This window comes from Lupinus angustifolius, chromosome LG09 (genome assembly GCF_001865875.1).
Source record: "Lupinus angustifolius cultivar Tanjil chromosome LG09, LupAngTanjil_v1.0, whole genome shotgun sequence".
Classification (NCBI taxonomy): Eukaryota; Viridiplantae; Streptophyta; class Magnoliopsida; order Fabales; family Fabaceae; genus Lupinus; species Lupinus angustifolius.
This window is the reverse complement of record NC_032017.1, coordinates 13,089,855-13,109,125: the sequence shown is the minus strand read 5'-3', so window position 1 is coordinate 13,109,125 and position 19,271 is coordinate 13,089,855. Positions and strand designations below refer to the sequence as shown.

The 19,271-nt window shown below is 30.9% G+C and overlaps 1 protein-coding gene and 1 long non-coding RNA gene across 2 annotated transcripts; both read right to left on the bottom strand.

Moving 5' to 3' along the window:
- LOC109356589 lies at positions 1,445 to 19,248 on the bottom strand. Its single transcript, XR_002108759.1, has 3 exons — positions 19,166 to 19,248; positions 11,060 to 11,065; positions 1,445 to 1,455 (listed from the first exon to the last, which is right to left on the bottom strand). It is a non-coding gene; the product is annotated as an uncharacterized LOC109356589 (long non-coding RNA).
- On the bottom strand, positions 1,878 to 9,711 carry LOC109356587 (ABC transporter C family member 5-like). Its single transcript, XM_019599985.1, has 11 exons — positions 7,041 to 9,711; positions 6,593 to 6,913; positions 6,408 to 6,494; positions 5,382 to 6,077; positions 4,748 to 4,912; positions 4,197 to 4,491; positions 3,696 to 3,910; positions 2,937 to 3,242; positions 2,661 to 2,724; positions 2,319 to 2,558; positions 1,878 to 2,199 (listed from the first exon to the last, which is right to left on the bottom strand). The coding sequence occupies exons 1-11, from the start codon at positions 9,138 to 9,140 to the stop codon at positions 2,087 to 2,089; spliced, it is 4,602 nt and encodes a 1,533-aa protein (XP_019455530.1). The 5' UTR covers positions 9,141 to 9,711; the 3' UTR covers positions 1,878 to 2,086.

Genomic DNA, 19,271 nt, shown 5'->3' with positions numbered 1-19,271 from the left:
TAAACTAGTTTCTAGTCTAAGCCTAGTACCAATCAAAGACTTAAGCATGTTGATTTGTTGGTGATCTTCAAGCTCTTATTAACACAAGTTGTCCTCATCAAAACCATGAAATATAAAGAGAGTTTTCCAAAGTATTCCTCTTGACATGCACACTTTCAAGAACTGGTCCTGAAGTGCTTCTAACTAGTATCATGCTTTCTGATATTTAATGACCCTATATATAGAATAAGGATCCTCTAAGGCAAATGCACCTTTCTCCCTTTGTTTTTAATAGCAAAAATGTAATTTTATTGTAATTACATGGATAAATATGTCACTAAAAATTGCATATCTCTTTATTTTTTTGAAGTATTTGTCTCTCCATTAATGAAAGAAATTGTGAGAGATTTTTTCAGGTTAGTAGAGAAGGTTTTGTTTAACCTTCTTATGTGGGTGAATGGTAACACAAATTATCACCACATAAATAAATCAACCAATAGTGTTATTAGTATAATGATAATTTCTATAATAATATTCTATTTCTACTAATGTGAGTGGTTTTAATGGAAATTGAATAACATATTTTGATGTGTTTGAATATGGTTTAGAATATCAACTTGATTTTTGTTTGTTTGTTCAAGGGAAGTGTGGAAAATGCAAAAAAGGAGTGTTAAAGAAGAAGTGAGTGTCATTTCCCATAAAATAGGATTAAGACAACACCCTTCACGTGGAGGGCCATACCCTCCAAGAGATTGGGTATCCCCTTTTATCAAATACAACAAATACATCAACATTTTATGGAATCTTTTAATGTCACATTTTATGACTTTACACCACAAAGTATATTCCTTTCCTAATTTGTTTCCTAAAGTACCTCTCTTTACTATCAATGTGGCATTTTATAGATGAAAAAAATGTTGGGCTAACTGTATAAAAATTTGTTACATCGTAATTTTTAAGTTGAATGTTTGAGTTAATTTTCGCATAATTAAATGGTAACAATACTATTAACAATTATGGCGAGTTTGTCTATTAACAATCATGAATAACACTTGTTGGATTTGTTGTCATGACATTCTCTTTGGTAACTCAAGGAATTGAAATGTGTTGGAAGATCTTCTTCATCCATGGACTATATCATTATTTCATGTGCTAAGTAGAAAAAAAACATATAAGTGAATTTTTCATCACATCTTGACCAAAAACCTTAAAACAATAGATCTTATGAATTCATTCACATGTTCTTTAACCTATCCACTTTTACATAATTTAAAACTTATTTATTCATACTTGGAATACCCAACAAAATATATCTTAAGATATTTGTTCATTGATCATGCCAAAATGTAATTAAGTCAAAACTTAAAGAAAATCGATGTAATTTCTCCCTTATTAAATATGGTAAATGTAATTCTCTACAATTACCACTATCACTATCACTAGTCCACTACCATTATTAATGCTGCAACATTAGACCTATTGTTTTATATGGCTTGATATTTATTACATACTTTTCTCCTTATCATCACAATTAAGTATAAAATGTTTTATTAATTCATGGTTTATTTTGGTCAGCATTAACAAGAAAATTAATTATCAAAGTATAAGAGAGAATATAACCAATATAATGTTCTAATTCTAAATTTAGGCTAAAAGAAAATGTGGAATACACAAACTAGTTTTAACTCTACTCTTTCCTAAGTAAGCAAAAAAGCCTAATGCCTCATTCTACAAACTACTTTATTTCACATCATTGAGCTTCTCATTTTTGCTTTCTTGTAATGGCAATATCATCTTATTGTGTGTTACAAAAGCATGCTAACCATGCATGAATTGTTGTTCAAGGGGAAGACAAATCAAGCGATGAGGCGGCATGAACTTCGGTTGCTTGCTTTTTCGTCTCTGCATGCATGGATTAACATCGCATGTCTCACGATGTATGTCACTTTCTGTGTCAGAGAACCATTTGTAATTCTTTAGCATGGAGAGTGACACGATCTGTGAGACGTGTGACGTTAAACTATGCAGGTGTCGAACGCATCGGTGTCAGCGAGGGAGGCATTGTTAACTGTTTCAACTCGTGATATTGTTGGACGTTCTATCTGATTTAGAATTCTGGTATACCACTTGACCGTGACGAATACTCGGTCACCAACTTCAAAAACATGGATGACTTATCCTCTAATAGTCTTGAAGGAGTGTCGAACTCTGCAACTCTACCTGCAAAACCATAATGCAAAGCAATCGAGTAAGCGCTTAATAAAGTTGTATACCGAAACACGAGCATAAACTCATATAAGACACACATAAAATAAGAGAAAAGTCGAACGTGTACGCACCATCGCTGAGAACCAGAACTAGATCGCTATCGATAACAGTAGGAATGCGATGTGCAATGGTGCACACTGTGCAGTCTCTAAACTCATTCCGAATAATCTTCTGGATCAGATTATCAGTGGCAGTATCAACCGATGCTGTTGCTTCATCAAGTACAAGTATTTTTGACTGCTTCAGTAGAGCTCGGCCTAGAGAAACAAGTTGTCGCTGTCCGACACTCCAATTATCTCCGTTTTCTAGAACTGCAGGTTCAAAAATATGTCTCAAGATTAGCTACATGTGATCATAAACACTTTTTCTTCCATTTTTCCCTTTTAAAGATACTGCATTTTTATTTTTCCTACCTGGTGTATCGAGCTGTTGCCCTTTCTCGCGGATAATCTCTCCGAGCTGAGACTTATCTAGTGCCTGTGAAAAATTATAATCCAAAAAATCAATGAGTGCACAACCTTCTACATAAATAGTTACACTTTTCAAAAATCAAGGACTATTGGTATGTTTTAATAATACTATTAAATTCGGCTGCGCTCATGCATATAAATAAACTGTCTATGCATTTAAAGATAATATAAACTGTGTAATGAAATAATTAGAGATAATGCAAATAATACTATACTAACCTCCCAAATATCTTTATCTGAGTGATCTTCAAGAGGATCAAGATTTCCTCTAATGGTTCCTTCAAATAAAGTTGGATCTTGGGGTATGATACTAAGATGGATTCTAAGGTCATGAAGACCGATATCCGAAATATTAATGTTGTCTATAAGGATACTTCCACTTGAGGGTTCAATCAATCGAAATAATGCCTGAATCAAAGTGGATTTGCCACTGCCCGTTCGTCCGACTATTCCAATCTTCTTCCCTCCAGGAAATGTGCATGATACTCCATGAAGCACCATCGGAAGATTCTCCTTGTAACGTACCTTCGAGAAAGATAGAGTAATGGTAAGGCAGGTGGAGGTGCATGCATTAACATGAGACATGAATGCATGCATGTTGTACATCATTTAGATAGTAAATCTTGTACACCAAGCAATAACATAACAAACAATTCAAAAATCTTACGAAAAGGACAAATAAAAAACCAAAGGGTGCGTGCGTATGATTATAATATTGGCCTCATTTAAGTCTTTTTTCCGTAGGTGTGGCCGGCTATATGTTAAAATCGTGTCATTGTGTTATATTATAAATCATGTTTTCAAAAAGGCCATTTAGCTCTAAGGCCTTTTCAATAGTTTTCCTGTATTGTTTTTCTTAGTCTCATTCTACTTCTAATTGTCGGGCTTTCCTCTATTTCATCTACTCTTCTTACTAGGGATTCTGATGGTTCTACCGTCTTCAAAAAAACAGCATTTATGTGAAACTGAGATGGATACCTTCAAATCAATTATTTGGATTGTCCCGTTTTCAGGCCATGAAGATGGAGGGCGAGAATCTTCAATAACCGCTGGTGCTTCACTAGGAATTTGACTGTACTGATAAATTCTTTCAATAGATATAATCTTATTCTCAAGTTTGCAAAAGCTAAGTATCCACCGTGATAACCGAGCATTTAAGTTAAGGCCATATGTCACAGCAAGTCCAGCCATGCCTACACAAAAAAAGTAATAGCAGTAAGTAACAGAACGTGGATAGATATGTCGGAAAAGGGTGAAAAAACATATGCTTCCATTCTATGCAACAGGAGATTAAAAAGTGTAACATTTTGGTTTCACTAAAACGGGTGGAACCAAAGAGAACAAAACAGAATGACGTGTTCCGTCATATTCTGTCTATGCACCAAATGCTACCTAATACTACATAACACAACATAACACAATCCTCCGGGATTAGTGAAAATAAGGAGACAAAAGAAGTTACCAAGACTAAGTACTTACTAGGGTCAATACTTCCTTGGGGAAAGCTTACGAGCAATACCATGCAGAAGGCAAATACGAAGGTTGACAATAACTCCATCCGCAGGCACAGCCACTCGATGGCTGCAAGACTGCAGAAAAATGGTCTTGCAAAACAATCAAGAAGATATAGGTTCCTCTTCACGAACCGTTTTTCTTGTCCGAAACCTCTGATGGTGGATGCTCCAGCAATTGATTCGCCAAAAAGATTTATAATTGGTGACTTCTGGATGCTTACGATTCGGACAAGTTCCCTTGAGGAAGACATGTAGTATTTCTGTGATGGAATTTTTTGATGGTTAGAACTTAGAACAAATCATGAAATCAAGCACGAGATGATAGCCAAAACATAGTTACTATAGGTACGAGAACGTGGCCATTTGATTACGTAATTCGTCAATTTTGACATTATTATTACAAGACATTCTTCAAGGTGAACCTGATATGTGCGGTTTACAAAATAGTGAATTGATGAACCTAGTAACTATGAGCTAAACATTATTAAAAAAAGGTTCGAAAGATTTATAAGTTACCTGCATCCACAAACAAGCAACAGCCATTGGGATAACAAGGAGCCAAACTTGCCATGTAACTTCTGTCATGACGCCGACAATACCAATTAGTTGTATTGTTGTTGAAGCAAAGCCACCAAGTCTAAAGGGAATGTCAAGATCCACGACACTTTGATCAACTGATACCTGATGGAATATGTTCGTATAAACATTATTATCACTGTCAACACCATGCATCTTGAATATAAAGACGGGCGAAAAAGAATAATGGTTAAAACATGTTATTGGTCCCTATATGTGAACTCCTTTTCAACTTGGTACACGTATTTAAAAAGGTTCCAACTCAGTCCCTATATGTATTATTTTTTTCAACTCGGTCCTTCTAATTTATTGTTATAGCACTTCGTTGGTTAAAGCATAGAGACCAATTTGCAAATGACGCTTTCTATGTAGAGACCAAACATGCTATTTTGGTCCAATACTTCAACTCCAACGAAGTGTTATAACAACAAAAGGCAAGGACCAGAATTTAAATAATTATACAAATAAGGACTAAATAAAAATATTTTATGTACAAGGACCAAGTTGAAAACAAGTGTCAAATTTCAGGGCCCAAACATATACTTTAACCAAAAAATAATAAAAGAAAACTGACCCTATTCAAGATCCTTCCGGCTGGCGTGGAGTCAAAGAAAGACATCGGTGCATGGAAAACGCTAGTAAGCATCTTCAGAAATAGCTTCTGAGCAGCTGCGAGGCCAAACGTAGCAACTAGAACAGCCCTTACAAGTATAAACAACGAGCTTCCAAATGCAAGGGCCATGTAAACAAGAAGAAGAATTGCGGGAGTTACTTTTGGCTGGTCTCCTTCAGTTTGAGGGTTAGCCCAAGCCATCCACCAATTACTAGCAATCTGAAGAAATTGAAATAATGATTGTGCTATGATTATGAGTGGAATCAATAACCCTTTATATGCTGCTGCCATGTATGACCAATACACCTTCATGCTCACTCTACCTCTAACTCTCTCCTCTTCTTGCACAAGCTGTTTTTTTCTCGACCGTTTTGCTCTCTTCTTGTCCTTATTTGCTTTTTGATCTGAAGCTGATGAACCCTCTTGCACTTCTTTCGCCAAACATTCAATATCATTTGATGAAGAAATTGATTTCTTTCTGGACTCATCACATGTATCCAAGCATAAATTTTCATCCGAATCTTCGGAGGAGTGAGTAGGAATATCCATAGCCTCTATTGCTTCATGATGAGCTGAAACTAGAGTTTTGAAATCCGTTCCTGCTTGCAAGAGATCGTCGTACTTTCCTGCTTGTATAATGCGGCCTTCTTTAAGAACCTTCAAAAAGAAGAAATAGATTTAGAAAAATCAACTTCGTTTCATATGAACTGCATGATCGTGCTATTACGTTCTTTTTATTTTAGAACCTAAAACTTTGGACGAAAAATAGGCGTGATTCTTTATGTACTCATGATGCTATTTTCGAGTAAGGGTGTAACATGTGAAACATCTTATCAAAGAAAATATAAAGAGTAACTATTATTACATGTTATTTTTATTCAAGAATAACACCACGAACACGTAAATAACAACACCTAAGTTTTGTCCTAAAATGATCCATATAACATACTTATTGCATAAATGCATGAGTGTGAAAAACAAACATACCAGAATCATATCAGCAGCAGGAAGAAATTCAACTTGATGTGTCACGAAAATGACAGTTTTATCCGCTAGTCCTGTCAATATATACTCCTGCAATTCCATACCGTAGATTAAAGCCGAAGTCAATTCATTCAAACTGTAAAATCAACACTAAGGGGGTGTCAACTCTATACTAAGGAAAAACTAACCCGAAACAGTTCTGATCCAGTGTGGGCATCAACGGCACTAAAGGGGTCATCGAGGAGATAAATATCAGCATCTTGGTAGAGTGCTCGTGCAAGCTGAACTCGCTGCTTCTGTCCACCACTCAGGTTAATACCTCTATCACCGATAATTGTTTGATCACCATGCGAGAAAAGTTCGAGGTCCTTTTTCAATGAACAAGCATGAAGAACATTCTTGTACTTTGCTTTGTCCATTGGACTTCCGAAGAGAATATTTTCTTCTATATTTCCTGACTGTATCCACGCTGATTGGGATACATATGCAGAAGAGCCGCACACTCTTACCTACAAAATAATCCGATGCAACATGTAAAAAACGTTTACAAATCAAAAGAGAAATGAAAGTGCCAATACAAAAGTTTAAAAATAATAGAAGATGTAACTAACTAGAAGTTTAAGTACATCAACATACTTCACCAGAAAGCTTAGGAATCTCTCCGAGGATGCAAGAAAGAAAACTCGATTTCCCAGAACCAACCATACCACAAATCGCCACACGCATTCCTCTTTCAACTTTGATGTGTATCCCTGACAAAGTAGGCCTAGAAGAAGAAGGGTCCCAGCAGAAGACACCATCCTTAATCTCTACAGCAATATTAGAAATACCATGCGGCAAGTTAAGAGTTGCATCTTCCGGCAACTCTTCCTCCAGCAGGAAACATGATATTCGATCAAGAGAAACTTTTGTCTGAGCCATAGTTGACACCAAATCCGGAAAATTCCTCAAAGGTTCTTGCAGGATACGAAAAGTAGCTAGAGCCGAAAGAACGCCACCTGCAGTTAACTGGCCACCGAGCAATATGGAAGTAGCGAAAGTGACAGCTGAAACAAATATCGGAGAACTCCAGAATATGAAAGTTATGAACGCCTGAGAATAGAGGGCTTTCCTTAGCCACTTGAACTCCACTCCGCGCATTTCTTCCAATTTAATTCGATATCTTTCTTCCCAAGCTTGCAGCTTGAGAATCCTCATATTCCTCAAGCACTCGGATGTTTTTCTCATCCTTTCATCCTTGGCAGCCATTAATTTGTCTTGGTAATCCTCTTGGACCCTCGCTATAGGAATAGTGACAACAATGGAAATGATTGTGGCAATGAGTGTCGCAATAGAAGCAATACCGACATTCTTATACAAAATTGCGAGGGCGAGAACAATCTGCATAGGAAGCATCCACATGTCATGAAGGTACCAAGAATAGTCGCCTACCCTTTGAACATCTACAGCCATGTAGTTAACGATCTCACCACTCGTGTGACTTTGCTTTGCCAGGCTCGAGAGTCTTAGCCCCTTTCGATACACCATTGCCGTTAGAGCTGATCTAACATGCATGCCTAAGATATCCACTCCTAGATACCACTGCCGAGTTGTGAATGTCTCCACAAGCTTCGCAACAAAGAAAATTCCCGCAAGAACATACCCTTCATTAGGGAAAATCTCTTTACCACCCAAGTAATCAACGAAGTAACTTATCATGTATGGACCTACATATGAGACAAGAGTATTCAAGCCTGCAAAGATTGCATTAAATGCCGCCTCTTTCCAAAATGATTTCAGAAGTGCCCACGCCAATGAAGGTGGCTTCAATGGATTTTCGGCCTTCAATCTCTCCCAATTTGAGTTCAAAATCTTATAATTGGTCTTAGACCTATCTTTTTGTGCAACAAGTGGAATGTCCTTAAGATCGAGTGGCCTCTTTGCGCCAATGGAAAGAAGAGGGTTCAGCCAAGACAAAGTGGCCAAGCTGAAAAGTCCAGCGTCACTATAAGGAGTAACCTTGAGACAACCCGGTTCTTCTTCAACAAGCAACGGTTCATGAATCTCGGAATTCCTACAAACTTCTATACCAGTAACACCCCGAATTGCAACAATACACAAGAAAGCTAAAGCAGGAGTGACAGCGAAATTCGCCACAACGTGCGAACCTACATGCTTAGAACCTTCTTCCCAAAACCCTCTCCCGTCAACATATGAAATACACAAGCAAATAACAAACGACACAATCCACCAACCTCTCAACAAAATTGGAAACTTCTCAGACACATTGAATTTGCAATGCAAAGCTGAGAAGCTCAATACCAACCAAGCTAAACACTGAAAACCCGGCACAGAAAGAAGACACAAATCCACAGTTTTCCTCTTCCCCTTAATCAAAGTAACACCATCAAACCCCAACGACAAAACTTGCACCAAGAGAACATAGAAACAAGACAACAAAGACAACTTGAACCATGTACTAATTCGAAATTCGCGCATTTCAGCATCAAAACTATGACTAATTTGGCTGGCATTATTGCCCCTATTGTCCTTACTATATCTAGCAGTGCTTACACTCAAATGCACCTTCCTTAAAAAGACAACAAAGAGAAAAATAAGAAGGAAACTCAAGTTTGTGAAGATTGAAACAAGTTCCAATAATGGCAATCCAAGGATCACACTCATAAGGGTATTTGAGGATCCTAAAGAAGAAAGGGTTGAAGCAGAGATTTCATTGAAATATTCCATTGAAACCATTGTGTTTGATGAAAACAAAGAGATCCAGAAGATGATGAAAATAAGCTAAGGAAAAGAGAGTGAAGAAGCGTGCACGTAAATGCATTTCACAATCTGATAGATGAAGAGAAAGGGTAACAAATGTGCATCTGGAACTAGATTCTTAGGACACATTGCACATGGAAACAAGGATGAAAATTTTTCACTCACCAAACACGAGACAAAAAAAGAAAAAGATAAGAACTTGCAGCACGTAACAGTTGTTATATGTTATACAATAACAGAAAATGACAAAGGGTATGACCAGGAATCAAAATCTGAATGAAAAGATACCCAAAAAACCAAAAAGTTAGTATTTTGAAATGGCTTGTGATCATAGATTTTGATGATGATGGTGATGGTAAAGCTCAAAACTTTAGAGACCCAATATGAGATAATAACCGATAGAAAGAAAGACAACGATGAAGATGATAAGATGAGAAAAGGGTGATAAGGTTTCTTATGAATATGTTATAGAACAGGGACAAAGACAGAGACAGTGGAGAGAGAGTGTGTGTCTTCAATCTCTCTCTTCTGTTCTGTTTGATTTTATTTATTTAACTATATGATGAAATCATAATTCTACAAATTGTAATGTTGTAGGGTCATAGTTATTGCATGCAGTTCCGTGTGAGAATGAGAAACTTTGCAGCATGTGCTCAAAATTGGAACATAGCTTTCAAATCTAAGAAGAAAATAGGTTCCTATATCCTTTTTGGTGTAAGGTCCAATTAAATTCTTAGAGTTCGATTTCTGTGAGCAACATTTGTTGAGATAGTCATAGAAGCTGAAAGGGATTAGTTTTTTTTATCCAAAAGGGTAAAAGATACTCTTGATGGTAGGAAAAAAAGGAAAAAATATATTTCTTTGCAAATTTCACTAACTACATGACATACGGTGATTTATTAATGATTGATTTATAAGTGAGATTAATTTGTTAATGATTGATTTGTAAAATGGTGAATGATACCCTTGATAGTACAAAAAAAAATATTCTTTACAAATTTTAATAACTACAACTGAAATATATTATAAAGTAATATTTAATTTATTAATGATTAATTTATAAGTGATATATGTCACGTTTTAATCGGTAAGTGAATTTACAAAAAGAGTCATCAGGATGATATAGTATTACTTATAATTAAATGTAATTTTTCCCTCAACTTTAGGTTATGTGAGAACTTAATCCATTGCTATTTTTTTTTAGTGTTTTTCTCTTTAAGGCATACATTGTTCAATGATTTTTTCTACAAGAAAGTAATCAAAAGAAGTGTAATATGATTAAGTAAGGATTTTTTCATTAATAAAGAGATAATACTACAAGAAATAAAAGAAAACTAATTATGGTATGATATTTTTTATATAATAAAATAATACTTTTACCATTAAAAATACAAATAAAATCAAGTATTTATTTCTCTATTAATTGATAGAATCCTTGATTATCCATATCATTAATGTAGTTTTTTTTGGCTAGTTTTTAAATAAAAACTTGACAAAGCACTATTATCATGCATAACTAAAATTAAGGATCAGAGTCTTTGTTGAAAATATAAGGGAACAAAATTTTACTCATGAAATAAAAAATGCATTTAAATCAATGTTTTTTTTTCTATTAACAATATCCCACTATAGCTACTTGAGATTAGTTTAAACTTTAAACATTATTTTAGTAATAATATATGTGCCTATGTTGGGTGTTTACGACAGGAATAATGAACAATGCATATAATAAAGACTTTGTTTATTTTTTTGTTGGTATTTTTTAACATTTTTGGGTAAGGAATTAATTTTTCCTATGATTCGTGGATGCATCTCCCAACAAGTGTCGACCTAAGAATTGAACCTTTGACATTTTGGTTATCTAAAGGATCTAACGGGGCCTTACATTACTTGACCAACACCTTATTGGTATAAAGATTTGGTTGAGATGGAGAAAGATTCACTCTAGTGATATATGTTCCTATGCTTAGTTCATGATAGGGATCTAACTATGCGTCCAATAAATTAAGTAATAGATTATTACAAGTGGATTCTCCATTATTCTAGGTTTAATAAAAAGATGTTGAGCATCTAATAATATTCTAAACAATAACATTATTAACTCTAATATTGGAAGTTTCACATTATTTTATTTTCATACATTATCTAATGATTATAATTAAGTTTATAACATAATTCTTACCTTGAAAATTGTGAGGTTAGTGTTGTGGTTGAAGCATTATTCAATTCCTTAATTAAAGAGAGTAAAATGAGAAGTTAAATCTTTGTTTGATTATGGTTGCAGTGAGATTCACATGAAGGTGGCGAGTTAGTGAGATACCATAATGATGATATGTCATTTTGTGTGAGATTCGCATGTTTTTAATAATGCCTTATTTTCACCGATGCATGTTGGTTCAAATTGGTTCAAATGTGAAAATGTTTAATTCTCGTTAAACAATATCTCGGATTCGAGTCTTGTGGATATAAAAAATGTCCACTGGGAGAGTCAGCCTCACATACATGTGGATGTTCCTGATTTGGATAGGATTGCCTCCAGTGCGAGGATACCTGTGGGAAACCAAAAAAATAATGTCGTATTTTCTATGTCGGACCAATTAAAATGTTATTTTTTGTTTTAATATTTTTTTATTTATTCATATATAAATATTTGATTGGTTTAAGACATAGAATGAAAAATTCTTCGGGTACAACTTGTTCTTATTCAAAACTACATCTTCATCAAATCAAATGAATGTACAACAAATAAGGATTAGAAAAAACAAAAGAAACAGTGTCACTGTTGTAGATGTTTGTTTGTTTAGGAAAAAGGAAAAAAAAAAGAATACAAAGAAACAAAAGAATAATGGTTCAAGTACTTCTTTTGAGGGCACATCAATAATGAAGGGTGATAGAGTTCTATGAGATTCTTCAAAAAGGTAATTTCTTTTTTTAAATTATAAATTGATACTATAGCTATTTTTAAACTAATTATTCATGTATATTAAAATTATGATATATTTATTCAATTAAAAGTAGAAAATATTATTTCTAGTGTAAAAATAATATAACTTAAAATAAGTTTTATTTAAAGAATTAATATATGAGTTTAATATTTATGTAATATTTCATTATTTATGTGTATGACTAAAGAATTAATCACGATTATTTTGTTAAAGGTTGACTTTCTATAATATATTAAAGTATTTTAATCAAAAGTATAAAATTGGTCTCAATAATATTATTTGTCCTATATTATACACCACCAATAAATATGGTATAAAAAGATTACACATTATAAGTTTTATACCATATTAATACATTATCTACTATTCATATTTTATTGTTATTGTTTTTTCAAAAAATAAATATTTACAATAAAAGTGCATATATAAAATTATGCATGTCTTAAATAAGCTCATTTGAATGAATAACACGCATGAGATGCCAATACGTGCCATGATGCCAATATCTGCATGCACCGTTTCTTATTTAAGTTTAGTATTTGTGTTTTTATTATATTTACCACTAATGTATATTGTTTTTATTAAATACTAGTCAATAATTATCAACACGTGAATAATGATATATATATATTAATAAAGTAAAAAAAAATACTTTTTTTGGAGACAAAAGTTAAAAATACTTTACTATCAATACATAAAATATTTTCTCATATTATTTTATTGTCTTCTATAGTCATAGATAATGAAAAGGAAAAAAATGAAAGTTTTATTTATATAATCTACTATTTTCATTGGAAATAAAATCAGAAAATGGTAAAACTGATAGAATAAAGTATCTCCTCATACCCGGAGATAACATATATCTTTAGATCCACTTAGGAGATAACCTATTTCTTTAGATCCACTCAGAATTTCACATGTGTTTTATTTTTCTTTTAAAATGAAAACTTTTTGAATGAAGAAAAATAAAATACATATCAAACGTTGAATGAATTTAAGAAGATAAATATTTTCTGGTATGAGAAGATACATTTTATTCTCTAAAACATACACCATGCTAGTTTTATCATTGATGACTTAGATTTATGCCTTTGACCAAACGTGTGGCTATAGTTGTGCTTATCATGGTTAGGGGTGGCAACAAGTAGGTGAAGGATCAAGTATAATCGATCCTATTTATTTATAGATACTCGTGTGATGAATATTATAATACTTGTTTTCACTTATAAGTTATTATTGTAGATATTTACTATAAATATTTTTGTTATCTCATAAACTTGTAATGTGAAGTTCAACTATAAGTCTATAAATATGAAAATGAATTTTAGGAGAAAGTTAAATCACATATGGTGCAAAAGTGAAATCTTCTAAATGGAAATTAGGTATAATTTTTTTGATAACTAGAATTAATTAGCATATGTATAAATGTGCAAAAGTAGTTTAATTTTTTTCCTTTGAAGTTCTAAAATCATCCTATTAGCCATTCATAAATAAGCAAGTACTACTATAGAAAGATGGTTTTGATTTTAAATATTTGATATATATATATATATATATATATATTATGTTATTAATTTTCTGACACTAATGTTGCTAAGAATAATGAAATCATTTTAAGACAGAACCTGGAAGATTAATAAGAATAAATACAGAAATAGTGAAGCACGTTATCATTTATTGCTACAATAAATGAAACTTATCAAAGGAATTGAAAATTTGGAATATATGGGTTACCCAAAAAAGTGGGACTTGATATGACTTACTTGGGAAAAGCATCATGATGTCATTTTAAGGTCATGATACTTTAATATATCTCATCATAATATAATTTTCTTATAGAGTCACACATCTAATATTTATATTTGCATGACTAAATAAATTAGCCTAGAAGGCACCAACAATGAATCATAGCAGCTATGTAAAGTTATGCTAGATCATAATATGATTAAAAAGTCAATAATATAATTTATGTGACTGATATTTATTAGAAGGAACAATTATACACCTAAAAATAATTAATTTCTTATATAAAAGGTGAGGGGATATTGAAAAAAATTGACATTGAAAAATATACTTTTATGATAAAAGCTCACTTGGTAGATAAAGAGATAGGGTGAAGATAATGAAAGACTTAAATGATTTGGTGAAGATAAAAGTATTGAGCTATTTTCTCTTATCCATTCTTATTTTTTGGGGTTTTGGGGTACTTCACCCATTCCTAGAATCTTGGGACTAGAGAGATTGGTGGTTTTTTTTATGATACTACCAAATATATTATTTTATCATTTAGCTTATGAATTAGTTTTTGGGTTGTGACTATTCCTAGTGTCATTTTTATGAATTGAATTTTTAATCTTTTGATTTTTCTAAATATCTAGCGGAACCTTACATCGTTATATAAACACATTGTTATTGAAACATAAGTGATTGAACGAGTCTATCTTAAACATGGAAACAATCTATAATGGTAAAACTCGTGTCCTTATATCTCACTAAGTACGAGTCTCACGTATATAATAATGTGCTTCAATAAATCACTTGAAATTCAAGAACATGTAATATGACAAATCCATTACATCCTCTTATAAAATACTAATGGATTTCCATGTACATCATCTAGATGCTAAATTAATTTATCAATTTATTCATTAGCAAAATGACTTTTTATGTGTGGATAAAGATTTGAGTCAGAAAATTAATCAGCCCCTATTGTGGAAAAAGTGGCAAGAGCCATATTTGACTATAATCCAACCAATTGTGTTTGACAAAAGGGTTGAAATTCAATGATGTGAATTATTAGTTATATTTAATAAGTCACAAGTTTTTGTTTTTATTTTACACTTATGGGTCATCTTATATACTAATCTTGTCAAATAATTATATTTTAACAATTAGCTTATAAGCTTCTAATTTTACATAATTGATTTATAAGCTCAGCTAGATTATAAACTAGTGCAAAAAAATAGCCTAATAGTATGACTTTATATTTAAGAAGGTTTAACTCAATTTCTCATTATAAATTTATTTTTATGTACCTTCTTATATCAAATAGGTTATAGAATTAAAGCTTGAAATTAAACTTCAAATTGTATTTTATCTATATTATTTTGACAGCCAATTTAGAATTGAAATCATAATTTCAAAAATAATCTCATATAATTATAACACAGCTAAATTAGATTAACACGAACCTTAAGCCATATTATACATCTTAATTTCGAAAATAAGAGAGCAATAAGAAATGGATTTCTACATAAAATTGAAAATCATAGATTGATAAACACATCTTGCTAAGAATAGTTTATAAATTTATAGTGGTTTGTATTCAAATGGAAATACACTATATTATGAATTAAAGAAGTATAATAGTGAGATCAAACTACGTAAAGAAAAACAAGAAGAAGGAATAATAGCAAAAAATAATGAGAAAAAAGATGTATATATTAACAATATATGAATTTTATATACTGTTATTGTATTATTCATCATTCATATTTAATCAATATCGATTCTTCAAAAAAAGAGTAATACAAATAAGTGATAGTTAATGTAGTGGTTGTATATAAATCTTTATATTAACAGTATGTAGATATTACATTAAAAAATAATTTAATTATTAGGGCATATATCATGACTTTCCAAGCATCATTCAATCTAATAGAGGCTATGAAACTCAAAGGGTAGGTGATTATAAACTTCATAAACACCCAAAGTGTTTATTAAAATAGGGATTTGATAGGGAGTTTTAACATTACCAATGAATATTAGTAATAAATAAATTTATATAAAATAATTGTTTACTATTATTAATACAATACAATGACTAAAATTGTCCTCAGTTGGAGGGGAAATGTAAGGCTAAATAAACTATCAAAAAACTTTATCTTTTATATATATACATATAAATATAAGATAAAAGTTATAAAAATATTTCTCAAGCAATATATGTGACTCTTAATATTCCAATAACACATAAGATAAAACATGTTGCTAGAGGATATGCCTAGTTATTTTTAAACCTTTTAATATTCCAAATAAATGTTACAAAACATAATTGACATAAAAATTTATGGATAAATTTTGGAGGGAAAAGCGCTTAAAAACTATAAAAAAAAGAGTTAATTATATTGATACCACCTGAGTTTTAGTAAAATTACATAAATCACTCCTGACTTTTCTACACCTACACAAACCTCCCATAGTTTTTATACTTTCACTACACTGACGATACCTGCATGAGAAATAAGTGTAATTTTTTAAACAAAAAATGTGATAAATGCAACTAAGTTAAACAAAACATGATATATTGTGAAGAAAAATCCAAATAATATACAAATCAATGTATCTTTATTATTTTTGGTTAAAAAATGTATTAACAATCCTAAAGAGATATTGTTTAAATCACTCTTATGCTATATCGTAACGAACCAAAAATAATAAAGAAATATCGACTATTATATTATTTAGACTTGTCTCCACAATATACCATGTTTTGTTTAACTTAATTGCATTTATCAAAATTTTTTTCAAAAAAATACACTTATTTTTAATGCTGGGGTGGTCAATGTAATGAAAGTATGAAAATTAGGGGGTTTTATGTAGGTGTAGAAAAATGATAAGTGATTTATATAATTTATCTAAAACTCATGAGGTATCAGTATAATTTACTCTAAAAAAACACACACATATATATATATATGTTAATGTAGTCATTTCCCATTAAGAATATGAGGAAAACTTGTGTGATAACATGTATAACACGTCTTACTTGAAGATAAGTGTATTTATGATTTTTGATATTATCATTTGTAATTAAATTTTAATTAGAATTAAAATTTTAATATATTGTCAAAAAAATTTGTACTTATTCAAAAAGTAGAAAAGGTGAGTTTCATAAAGTACGATATAATTAATGTGTCCACTTTATAGTTGTAGTATCTTACATAATGAAATGAACCTAAACAAAACTATTAGTTTAGCCATAGCCCATAGGAATTGGGAAAAGGTGACTTTCATAAAGTACTATCTAATTAACATCTCTTCATTTTCTATAATATTTATTCTTATATCTCATATTATATTATAAGGATGCAATGAATCTAAACAAAGCATAAATGTCACTACACTACATAGATTATTTATTTTATCCCAATGTATATGTTGCTTTGCTTAAATTCATAATTCTACGTTATAAATTATTTAGTTTTTGGTGAATGGATATAAGAGAAGACAATATTCTTTTTGGTATTACTAAATATATCTTTCCACCATTTTGGGTAAGGAACTGATCCATTTCAGTATGTGTGACTCTCTCTCGTAATAAGTGTTGTTCGCATGAGTTAGCCCTTGACTTTTTAATCATTATGATAATCTATTAGAGCTTTACATCACTAAACCGAAAAACAATTTCATAATGTGTTGAACATAAAATAATGAAAATATTCAACCACCCTTGGTCTACTTTAATACTTTAATACGTTTCCTTTCTCAACACTAAATTTTGTTACGTTTTCTTAACATTATTTGAATGTTAAAAGAGGTTTATAAAACACTTAATAATATTGATAATTATGTATCTTATGAAAAAAATCTTACAGATTTCAATGACTCAAAAAACATCAGCGTAAAATATCATTTTATTTTTAATTAGGTTAATAATTTAGATTTGAAAACCTTACTTAAGAAGCGTGTCAAGGTTGAAAAAAGAAGAGACAAATACATTTTATTTTTTTATATCGAATAATTCGTTTTATAATTACTTTTCCAAAAGATCATTTATCAAAGAAGACAAAGTCGTATAATAAGTATTAATATATTACATCATATATTATTTTAGAACTTTGATAAGAAACCAATATTATATTGATAATATAATAATTTTTATATTATTGGTATAATATCATATATATGTATTAATGCATTGACTCTTAAATAAAATTGAGACATATAATAATAGATAATACAATGACTATATATGTTAATATTAAAGTATTATACATTTTAGTGTAATTTAATGAATTTTGACTAATTTTTTTTAATAGCACGATTTAAACTTGGTAAAGATTATAGTTGACTTGTGTGAGTGCGTTGACCAGAAAAGAATATATAAAACAAACTGGTGTGCTGTAACTCAACTATAGTGCGCATCAAACACACCAAACTCTTTCATTATAAGGCCATGCACAACTTACAATTATTAATTTTTTTTGTACTACTAGAAATCGAATCTTCGACTTATGGATCTAGTGAAGTATTATACCGATAAATCAACGTTTTATTTGTACAATAATTAATTATTTGAAACCTATCATATTTGTATAAAAATGGAATATATGTAAAAATAAAAAATAGAATTTATCCATATAAGACAATAACTTATTTCTTTTATAAATTACTTAGATAATTCAATAATGTTTTCACCTTTCTTTGTGATACTAAACAAAATGATATGATATCGTTAGATTCATGTAGTTAATCCCACGTAAGAAAAATAAAAGTTTAACTATTGTCGTAAAAGATGATACCCTTTCACAATCTTATTAAGATACTTTATTGTTGTAAAGATCATCCAAAAGATTTTCATAATTTTTTATAAGATACTTTGTAATTTCTAAGGAATAAGTATTATTTTTTCACTTGTCATTATTAAATTTTTTATCATAGCAAATTTTTATTATTTTCAATAAAATTATCAATTAAAAGAAATAATATTAAATTATGATATATCTTTAAAAATCAAGAAAAATAGAAAGCTATAAGAGAATCTATATTTCCAATATTATAGTTTATTTTATGTTTTGTTTCATTACGAATGATTAACATGTACATAATTATTTATCCCAACAACTTTCATTCTCATAAATCAGATATTTAATCTTTTAATTTGTATGAGAAAATCTAATAAGACTTATACCATTACATCAACATCTGTTTCCAATATTGAATGTTTATTCAAACATTGATTTGATTAAGGCTTTGCCAACTTTGTTTTCTATATTTAGTAACTCCCTTTTCTATCGTTCAACGCCAACAAGGACCACCACAAAACACTACAACATTAACTTCAGGTTCTTTCTTCTTTCTTACGTTAACAACAATTTTCAATGCTTTTCAATTTCTATGCCTCTTCTTTCCGTTACATTACAACTCATCGTTTTACGTT

Excerpts from the sequence above, each read along its gene's own strand:
- LOC109356587 (XM_019599985.1), bottom strand. The coding sequence starts at position 9,140 with ATGGTTTCAATGGAATATTTCAATGAAATCTCTGCTTCAACCCTTTCT. Across the intron at positions 2,725-2,936 it reads CAGATAAAGATATTTGGGAG|GCACTAGATAAGTCTCAGCT; the intron begins GTTAGTATAGTA and ends AATTTTTCACAG. Across the intron at positions 2,559-2,660 it reads GCAACAGCTCGATACACCAG|TTCTAGAAAACGGAGATAAT; the intron begins GTAGGAAAAATA and ends TTGAACCTGCAG.